The 10,759-nt window shown below is 37.5% G+C and overlaps 1 protein-coding gene across 1 annotated transcript; it reads right to left on the bottom strand.

The window, feature by feature from the left end:
• Positions 1–2,405: 2,405 nt before the first annotated feature.
• Positions 2,406–3,632, bottom strand: LOC106298634 (60S ribosomal protein L37-2). Its single transcript, XM_013734771.1, has 4 exons — positions 3,563–3,632; positions 3,339–3,474; positions 2,758–2,859; positions 2,406–2,670 (listed from the first exon to the last, which is right to left on the bottom strand). Exons 1-4 carry the CDS (start codon positions 3,563–3,565, stop codon positions 2,624–2,626), a joined length of 288 nt encoding a protein of 95 aa, XP_013590225.1. The 5' UTR covers positions 3,566–3,632; the 3' UTR covers positions 2,406–2,623.
• Positions 3,633–10,759: the final 7,127 nt, after the last annotated feature.

Here is a 10,759-nt window from a genome sequence, read left to right on the forward strand (position 1 = left end):
AAAATGGTCTGGTCATAAGAATGAAATTAGATACAAATGATGTAGTAAGCAGCATATAGATCACTGGATAAGATGAAAGAACACCTTCGTTCCTAAGCTGATTCATGGACTGAAACATAAAGCAGCTTCACATAGTATGTAAAAGAAATTGATCACGCATGATCATTGATCTTGGAGTTGTATAAAAGACAATCCAATACAGTCCATATATATTTGAAATTCCTTGTGATTATACTAAACCTAAAAGAGGATAGTAGGCATAGAACAAATCTATGTGGGTGTCCGACCAAAAGCGTCCGGCCCCGGCCCTTCAAATTAAAGATGCCCGACTCTGTCCGTCTAAGGGCGTCCAACTCTTCAGCAAAGAACGTCTGGCTATCCTACTAGACGCGTCCAACTTTTAAGACTAAAAGGCGTCTAGCCCTTCTTCTTGATCCCAGGCTAGTAGAGACAACGGATCAACCGGATCCAAATGTATTGTAGTCCATAAGCTTGTGAAAGCCGAGATTCATGACCTAATAATATATACTTAGCGTGTGATATGATCCACAGCAACCCTTGTTCGAAAACGCGGACTAGGCGGTCGAGTTCTCGGCGTGGAGGCGCTTGGCGGTTACTTACCGTCGCGTTTAGATCCTATGCGCTCGAAAACTCGGAGCTGACAAAAAAAAAAAAAATCAAAATTTCTTTCTTTTCGTGATTAAAATCAATTGTTTTGTTAAATATCCATCATATTTTGATATAAACGCAAGTTAGAACAAGAAATTTGATTAAAAAAGTAAAGAAAACTGAAGAGCGGCGGTTTAGGGTTTGCAGGAATTCTAATTTTAAAGGAAGAAGACGAGGGTATATACGTAATTGTGCTTGATTAATGTGAAAAATTAAGAGGAAAAAAACTGCAACCCGAGGGAATCGATCTCGTTACCTGTAGACACAACAAACGTGTCAAAGACCACAACACTATGTTGTTTTTACATCATGCTTTCACATGTATTATATTTATCTGTATATGTATTATTAAATATATATAAAAACTAGGCTCCGCGTATACTCCGCTTAATCCCAATTTTTTGATAACTCGCTAGGCCCGACATCGCCGCCCGACTAGCGCATAGCATAGTTTCGAACAAGGACAGCAACTAAGGTCATGAGACGCCATCATTAAGATAGGAATGCAAAATGAATACGGCATTACCTAAGGCAAAGAAATCGATGTCCACATCCATGAGAGTGTTCGGCCACAGAGCCATAATAAGAGATTATAAACTCACATCAATGATCATTGATCTTGAACACTCATGAGACAAGTAGTAGACATGTATAGACAAGGTCTAAGACCCAGACATGGATCGGCCAGATCGAGGCATAGGTTCATAATAACCATGTCTAGTACATTGTCCATAAGTACTTATTTTGTCCGACCAAAGTAAAGAGTTAAGAGTAGACGATCACGTCTAGACTATGGACATATGCAAACACGATTTGCAAAGACCCAATAGTGATCTCCGAGGACAATGTGATTCACATTGCTTAGCACATATGCTTTACCGGGACACTCGATGTCAAAAGACATGAGAAACGACCTAAGAGGTCGAAGTGGTCTAGTTACGGCTTAGTAATGAAACTAGCCGATTACTCCCTTCCTACATATACAAGAAATATCACGCATCAGATGCGTAGAATGTAGAAACCTACAGTGAGGTTCACATCAAGAGGAGTAGTGCGTGTTGTACTCTTTTTCCTTCATCATGGTTTTGTCTCACTGGGTTTTCCTGATAAGGTTTTAATAAGACAACATGAAGCGTACTACAAATCATGTATGGTTATGGCATCCAAGGGGAAGTGTTATAAATCATGGTGTGGATTGCCATTAACCACGCCCGGACCGAGACCGACCTAATACCTAGAAGATGGAGAGATGGCTGAAGCCTAGAGAGAGGAGAGAGAGAAAGACGGCCACAAAACTTGGAGAAAATGAAACTCTTTATTTTCCTAATAGATGTAATCTTTCCATTATTATGTATTAGTAGTTTTCCTAATCCTAGTGAATTTAGATTTTGGATACTTTTTATTAATCTTTATATAAATGAACTCCTTGATCATTAATAATAACACAGAAATATTCAATATCTAAACTCTCTCTATTTACAACATGCAGCAAATTCTGATAAATAGTCGAAATATAGTCCTTTTATTGTATACACAACTTCTACGCAATCGCATTTTTTGTAACTTCTACACAAATCGCATTTAACTTTTATACTACGAAGATTCGATTCATTAACCAAATAATAACAGTGCCAACTTTGATTTGAAGGCATGATTTTACGGTACTAAATAAAAAGAACAAGATCAAATTGCCAAAACAACCGAATAACAACTGCACGCAGCTGGACAGTTATATGGACACAGTCGATAAAGGACGATCGAACCTAGATGCATGGTCTAACACAAAATACATAATGGAATAAGAGCCTTGCAAATTGCAAAGGCAAAAGAAATCTCATCCAAGTTCAAAACTTTTTTTATAAAAAGAAGTACAAAACACAAGGAAAGATATTACTAATCAAATGATCAATAATAGTAATCCTGCGAACAAACTCAGAAGCACAAAAACTAAAGTTTAAGCTGATGAAGCCGCTGCCTTGTTCCTTGGCTTAGCTTCGGTACCTAAGCAAGAGAAAGGGTGGAATAGTAAGATTACAAAAACAAACAAGATTCAATCTGGTGAACGGTAAAGAAAACGCTAAAACATACCCTCTCTGAAACCGGTCTTGAACCTGCGAGGCACATTGCGAAGATACCTCATCCTTCCTGTTCCTGTAGTCTTTCTACGGATTGCCTTCACACTCCAGTTGTCTGATTACATAAATAAAAACACATCAATAAGATATTGCAGATTACTCAAATTCAAAAATACATCATTGTCAGTGAAGAAATAAAAAAAATGAAACAAAGAAGCTGAACATAAAGAGACTAAAAAGTAGATGTCTAATTGAAGAAACACTAGCTCTGTCTGATAATAGATTAGATATGCAAACACTCAAGATATCATCATTATCCTATTAGGAAATAGAAGCATATGCTAACTAATTAAAGTGGAAGAATGATTCAAAACATACATGACAAACTAAAGCATCTTATCTTTTCTACTGCTGTCTGATTATTACCGCGCAGAAACAAAAGCTTAATCGACGAAACACAAGTTACTGTCTGAGAATAAATGAGATTTGAGACATACACTAATTCAAATGAAGATTAATTAAAACACGAATCCAAACAAAAAGAAAAGGACCCATTTCTTAATCGAAATGAAAAGCTGAGAGAGAGGAGCATACAGGTCCTCTTGCGAGCGGCGGGGTAAGCGCAGGCGGAGCAACGGCTCTTCTGGATGTGGAAACTGCGGCGACCACATCTGACACAGAGAGTGTGACTCTTGTTCCTCCTCTTTCCGAAACTCCCCGTTCCCTTCGTCTGCAATCAACAAAATCAGAAAACAAGAAGATGAGAGAGAAGGCGCATAGAGGTAGTTAGAGATTGAGGCATGAGAATCGAAAATCACCATTGAAGCGGATGGATGCGCGTAAGAAACAAACTTTAGTTTCGGCGTCAAGTGACGAAAGTGACTACAAAAAGTTTATATAAAGCAGCTAGGGTTTTCTTCTCTCACTATTTTTTTCTTGTTAGGGCTTTGGTTGGATCGAAAGGCCCATTAAGGCTTTTGATGGATCTAAAAGCCTGTGAGGCTTCGTTTATGTTGGGCCCTTTTCAAAAACTAATCCAAATGTTTCTTTCACTGCTCTACTTTTTAGAATTTAGAAACTTAAATTCTTTGATATTCTTAGACTAAAAAAATAATTGAACAAAGACTTGCATTGATCTAGAAATAATGTTTTAAACTTTTTATTCATCTACAATAACAACAAAATGGTGTTCTTAGACTAAAAAAAAAACTGTTACTTTGTTTTAAGAAAAATAATTGGGCACATAACTGCATTTGGTAGTATAGTCGATCTATCAAGAAAACCTGTGGTTTGAATCTTAGGTTTTCAAGAAAGGGAGTAGATGCGAATGCTTGGGGAACATTCTTATTCCATTAATGTGGTTTTTCTTCCAAGTATCAATTAAATGCTTTTTTCCATATATGTATTTGTCAGTTTTCCTTCTTTTTTTTTGTTCCATCTTGTTTCCCTTTTAACACATCTTCGTGACTGCATCTATAAATTTATGCAAATCGACTATTTCGAAGTTGTCATACAAAAAGCTCGCTAGAAATTCGCCAAGAGAAGTCATAAAATCATTCTCTGTTGGAGAAACCATTAATCCATTGCTCTTCGTTCATGGTAACTTTCTTCTCTTTTTTTTTTGTTTTCTTCAAAGAATTGCATATTCAACGAATAACATTGGTTCTAAGACCCTTTTTTTTTGGGTGTAAATGTCAAAAGACTTCACGTTACAGATTCACTTACGTTCCATTATACCTTGACATGCATAGGAGATTAAGGACATAATAATTCAAAAAGAACTTCTTTTGTGCTTCAGACTTTGATCAAGTTGTGTTTTTAATGATTTTTTAATCTTTCTGTTCCGTTTAGGTGATTGTACCATTGCTAAGTTCAACAGTGAAGCTACTCACTTCTTTGGCGGCTAAACCAGTGGCCTCCGTATCCGCCTTACTATTCTATGGTGGTCTTCTTCCTCGGAATCTACAATTGGAAAGACTAACCGGCAGAGAATTTTCAATTGATAGCAATGACCACCTTGTCCGGTTTATCGTTTCTTTCTTAAACTGTGTATGTTAGTCTTCTCTTGGATTGTTCATCTAGCTCTTCTTTTTTTTTTTTTTTTTTTTTTGTAAAAATACATATATCAATGATTTCAATTATTAAGAGAGCCAGACGGATTATCGTTGTGAAGTTATGTGGTCACATTATGAGTAATGGTGTAAATTTGTCAGACTTCTTGGTTCGATTTATTAAAGTGAGTACAGAACCAATATCACTGATTTTGGTGATATATGTGATATGCTAAGTCTAAATTAGAAATTTATCCGTCTTCATCTCTAACAAATTGGATATTTAATGTTCAAATTTATATTAAATTTTAGTTTTTTAGTGATCTCGTGATTCAATTTTTAGCGAGCTCCATTCGACAGTTGAGCTCGCTTCGTATTTGTAAATTGTTATCTACTTTCAAATCTCGTTTACTTCTAAATAAACGAGATTTTTTTTTTTTTGGTCAAAAATCGAGATTTTTTTACTTACTTTATTCCTAAGTAACTCATTAAAATTCTACTTTCAACAATATTTATTTGAAGGTACACAAAACATATGACAGTGTTAGTTTTTCTCGACAGAAGCATCTCACATAATTGTCATTGATAAGAAAAATCTAAAATGAAACAAAAAGATCGGGTCATCTGGTCATCGAATCTTGCCATGACAAACTCACCAGGGTGGAACTTTTGTGGGCCAACAGAGGTTTAATCATATTCTGAATACGGTGGGAGTGCATGCAAATAAACCTCCATTTCAAAATTACCTATTTGGTAGGTTATGAATCATTAAAAGTAAGATACTTTGGATTCTGGAACATATGAAAACGAAGTCTCCTAATAGCAATTAACATTTTATTAAACATATAATTAACTTATAAGGTGCTAAACATATACAAAATCTAACACCATTTATATATTTCTTGCAATTTTTTTGTTTCTGATAATTTATTTAGCGTCGGCGGTAGGTAGGCAATACGGATCATTAAAAGTAAAATACTTTGGAATATATACAAGACTCCTTTGAAAACGTTTCTTTTTAAAAAACTGCCATATCTTATTTCTCACCAAACGTACTAACTCCAGTTTTTTTATTACAGCATGATTATCGCGGAACCCAAAATGAGTTTCTGCATAAAATCAGTATGTAGACTCACTACAAAAAAACACATGCTTAACGACGAAAATTAACGAGGAAAAACAATTCTCGTAAATTTGCGTCGAGTTTACGACGAATTTACGTGAAAAACTAAAGTCATCGTTATTTCCTCGTAACGTAACGACAAAACTGTTTCGTCGTAAAGTGGATGTAATTTTACGAGTATTTTACGAGGAAAAACTATTTCCTCGTAAATACGACGTAAACTTTGCGTGGTATTTACGAGGGAATAGTTTACGTGTATTTAGCGAGGAAATTTTTGAATCCACCAACTTTATAGGTGTTACACGTTTTTTTTGCCCACCTAATTAATTTTCGTCGTAAATTCATAGCAAAATTACAACTACCAGATTCGAATTTTCCTATAAATATGGATGTTTGAACATCATTTTAAACACACCAACAACAAAAAACGTGAAAGAAAAAAAATGGCTGGCTCCGGGACTATTTACGAGTTGCAGAAGTGGATGTATATGGATAGAGATGCTAACGGGAGAGTGACGAAAGAATACCTTGCGGGTCTGGAGACATTTATGCATCAAGCAGATTCAACACCGCTCGCCCAAGAAAGTGGTAAGATGTTCTGTCCTTGTCGGAAATGCAACAATTCGAAACTAGCAAACCGTGAAAATGTTTGGAAGCATTTAATAAATAGAGGTTTCACGCCAAGTTACTATATCTGGTTTCAACATGGAGAAGGTTTTAATTATGATCAGAATGAAGCTAGTAGTAGTAATAGCAATTTTCAGGAAAAAGAACCGGTTGATCATCATTTGCATAATGAACATAGTTACACGCAGGAGGAGATGGTAGATTATGATAGGGTTCATGATATGGTAGCTGATGCATTCGTAGCTCATGATGAAGATGAAGAACCTAATATAGATGCAAAAAAGTTTTACGAAATGTTAAACGCGGCGAATCAACCACTTTACAGTGGTTGTAGAGAAGGTCTCTCTAAATTGTCGTTAGCTGCTAGAATGATGAATATTAAAACTGATCACAATCTACATGAAAGTTGCATGAACGAATGGGCGGACTTGTTTAAAGAGTACTTGCCGGAAGACAATGTGTCTGCTGATTCTTATTATGAGATTCAGAAACTGGTTTATAGTCTTGGGTTGCCTTCGGAGATGATAGATGTTTGCATCGACAACTGCATGATCTATTGGGGAGATGATGAGAAGCTAGAAGAATGTCGATTCTGCAAGAAGCCACGATTCAAGCCGCAAGGACGAGGACGTAATAGGGTACCGTACCAAAGGATGTGGTACCTACCAATTACAGACAGATTGAAAAGATTGTATCAATCAGAGCACACTGCTGGAAAGATGAGATGGCATGCCGAGCATACTCAGACGGATGGTGAGATGACTCATCCATCAGATGCAAGAGCCTGGAAACATTTCAACAAAGTACATCCAGATTTCGCTAGCAATATCCGGAATGTGTATCTCGGATTATGCACAGATGGATTTAGTCCGTTCGGAATGTCAGGGAGACAATATTCATTGTGGCCAGTCTTTCTTACTCCATACAACCTGCCACCGGAGATGTGCATGCAACGGGAGTTACTATTCTTGACCATATTAATACCTGGTCCGAACCATCCAAAAAGGTCCCTGGATGTTTTCCTACAACCACTGATAAAAGAGTTGAAGGATTTGTGGTCAACAGGGGTGAGGACGTATGACTGTTCAACGAAGACGAATTTTACGATGCGAGCGATGCTTTTGTGGACCATAAGTGATTTCCCTGCCTATGGGATGTTGTCTGGATGGACTACACATGGGAGATTAGCTTGTCCATATTGTAATGGAACGACAGATGCGTTTCAACTGAAGAATGGTAGGAAGACAAGTTGGTTTGATTGTCACCGTCGATTTCTTCACATTGGCCATCCTTACCGAAGAAACAAGAATTTGTTTAGGCACAAAAGGGTTGTGAGAGACACTCCTCCTCCATATCTAACTGGAGAACAAATTGAAGCGCAAATCGACTACTACGGAGCTAACGAAACAGTTCGTTGGGGTGGTAATTGGCATGTCCCTCGTAATATGCCAGATTCTTACGGTGTTCATCACAACTGGCACAAGAAGAGTATATTTTGGGAGTTGCCATATTGGAAGGATCTTCTTCTGCGCCACAACCTCGATGTGATGCATATAGAGAAGAATTTCTTTGAGAACATCATGAATACAATATTGAATGTCCCAGGGAAGACAAAAGACAACATAAAATCGAGGTTGGACTTGCCGGATATTTGCTCAAGAAGCGAGTTACATATTAAAAGCAATGGACAAGTTCCCGTTCCGATATTCAGATTATCTTCAGAAAAAAAGTCGGTGTTGTTCAACTGGGTGGCATCAGAAGTGAAGTTCCCCGATGGGTATGTTTCGAATCTCTCTAGATGTGTTGAAAAGGGTCAAAAGTTCTCCGGGATGAAGAGTCATGATTGTCATGTATTTATGCAACGACTACTGCCCTTTGCATTTGCGGAGCTACTTCCAACAAACGTACATGAAGCACTTGCAGGTACGTAGTGTATTATATCACAATAATTTACAAAATAATATATGACTAACAATGTGTTTAATTTTTTTTCGAATATAAAAGGCATTGGAACATTTTTCAGGGATCTGAGCGCACACACTCTTAAAGAAGAAGTCGTGGAACAGCTTCAGGAGAACATTCCCATCTTATTGTGCAACTTGGAGAAGATATTTCCTCCCGGATTTTTTGACGTCATGGAGCATCTAGCTGTCCACCTCCCATATGAGGCATTGCTTCGTGCACCTGTACATTACGGATGGATGTATCAGTATGAGCGAGCCATGAAATATTTGAAGGGAAAAGCAAAGAACCTCGCCAAAGTTGAAGGTTCTATAATTGCTGGAAGTTTGACGGAAGAAGTTTCTCACTTCACATCGTACTACTTTGCGTCAAAAGTACGTACACGGAGAAGAGCTCCAAGAAGATATGATGATGGTGGTGTTGCGCCAACATATGCAGTTGCTGGTGTTCCAGACATCTTTAGCCAGATTGGGCGACTCGGTGGAAAGTCTAAAGAGGTTTGGTGGTCGAGTGAACAAGACGCTCATAGTGCACACACCTATATTCTACTCAATTGCGAAGATCCATTGATGCGTTATTTTGAAAGGTAACATATATTGACACTTCGAAACACATATAAGTATAATTAATTGTATAATTGCGAGAGATTCATTCCTATAAAATGTGATTTTACAGCCTATTTGTTTCTCAAGTCGAAGAAACATTTCCTGGTATATCCACAAGTGACGTAGACAAAAGGAAAGATCAACACTTCATTAAGTGGTTGCGGAATCAGGTATTAACTAAAAAAAATTTCATACATTATCTGTATTTCATTAACATTCTCTTTATTTTTGCAGGTTGATTATGACGACGACGATGCAGATTATCCTAAGTGGTTACACGAAGTAATTCAATCTCCACTTGTAAAGGTCACCACATCACAGATGTATTTCACACGAGACTATACTTTTCATACATATGACTATGGTAGACAGCGGGCGACCAGTAACTATGGAATATGTGTGAAAGGGGAAACAGATTTCTACGGGATCTTGACGGAGATTATTGAAGTCGAATTTCCAGGGATACTGAAGCTGAAATGCGTCCTCTTCAAATGTGAATGGTTCGACCCCGTCGTCAACAGAGGTGTTCGGTCTAACAAATTCGGTGTAGTTGATGTCAACGGTGGAAGAAGGTACAACAAATTCGAGCCTTTCATCTTAGCTTCACAAGCAGACCAAGTTAGCTTCCTTCCATACCCTCGGATGAGAGATTCAGGTATAAATTGGTTAGCAGTGATCAAAGTTACACCTCGAGGACGAATCATCAGTGGAGAAGAACCACCATTGCAAGAAGAACAGATAAATGAAGTCGAGGAACCTGAACAAGAAATTGATGACATCCTTCTCATTGATCCGCATAATCACGAGTACGAAGATCTTACCGATGATGCCACAGACGAAGCTGTTGAAGACGAGTTTAATGAAAATGATGATGTTTCTAGTGATGACGAGAATGTCGATGTATCCGATTGATGTATTTGTTTTATGAATAAGATGAGGGAGTTTGTTTTATGAATAAGATAATGTGAGGTTTGTTTTATGAATAAGGGAATGCTGGGAGTTTGTTTTATGAATAAGCAAATGTGGGAATTGTGGTTTGGAATAGAAATAAAGATGAGGTTTGGAATATATGAAGTAGAAAATAAGGAATATGGGGTTTGGGGGTTTCGGATTCTAGGGATTTAAACATAACACTCGTTAATTCCACAAACAAAAAATCGTCGTAAAGGACTCGTAGGTCAACGAGGAAATAACGACGAAATATAAAAAAAAAGAACGCGGGACTCGTTAATTCCACGTAGGACAAAATCGTCGTAAATACCAAGTACGATGAATTCGTCGTAAAAACCACGTAGGATGAAATCGTCGTAAATACCACGTAGGATGAATTCGTCGTAAAAACCACGTAGGATGAAATCGTCGTAAATACCACGTAGGATGAATTCGTCGTAAAAACCACGTAGGATGAAATCGTCGTAAATACCACGTAGGATGAATTCGTCGTAAAAACCACGTAGGATGAAATCGTCGTAAATACCACGTAGGATGAATTCGTCGTAAAAACCACGTAGGATGAAATCGTCGTAAATACCACGTAGGATGAATTCGTCGTAAAAACCACGTAGGATGAAATCGTCGTAAATACCACGTAGGATGAATTCGTCGTAAAAACCACGTAGGATGAAATCGTCGTAAATACCACGTAGG

The sequence above is a fragment of the Brassica oleracea genome, chromosome C6, assembly GCF_000695525.1.
Source record: "Brassica oleracea var. oleracea cultivar TO1000 chromosome C6, BOL, whole genome shotgun sequence".
NCBI lineage: Eukaryota > Viridiplantae > Streptophyta > Magnoliopsida > Brassicales > Brassicaceae > Brassica > Brassica oleracea.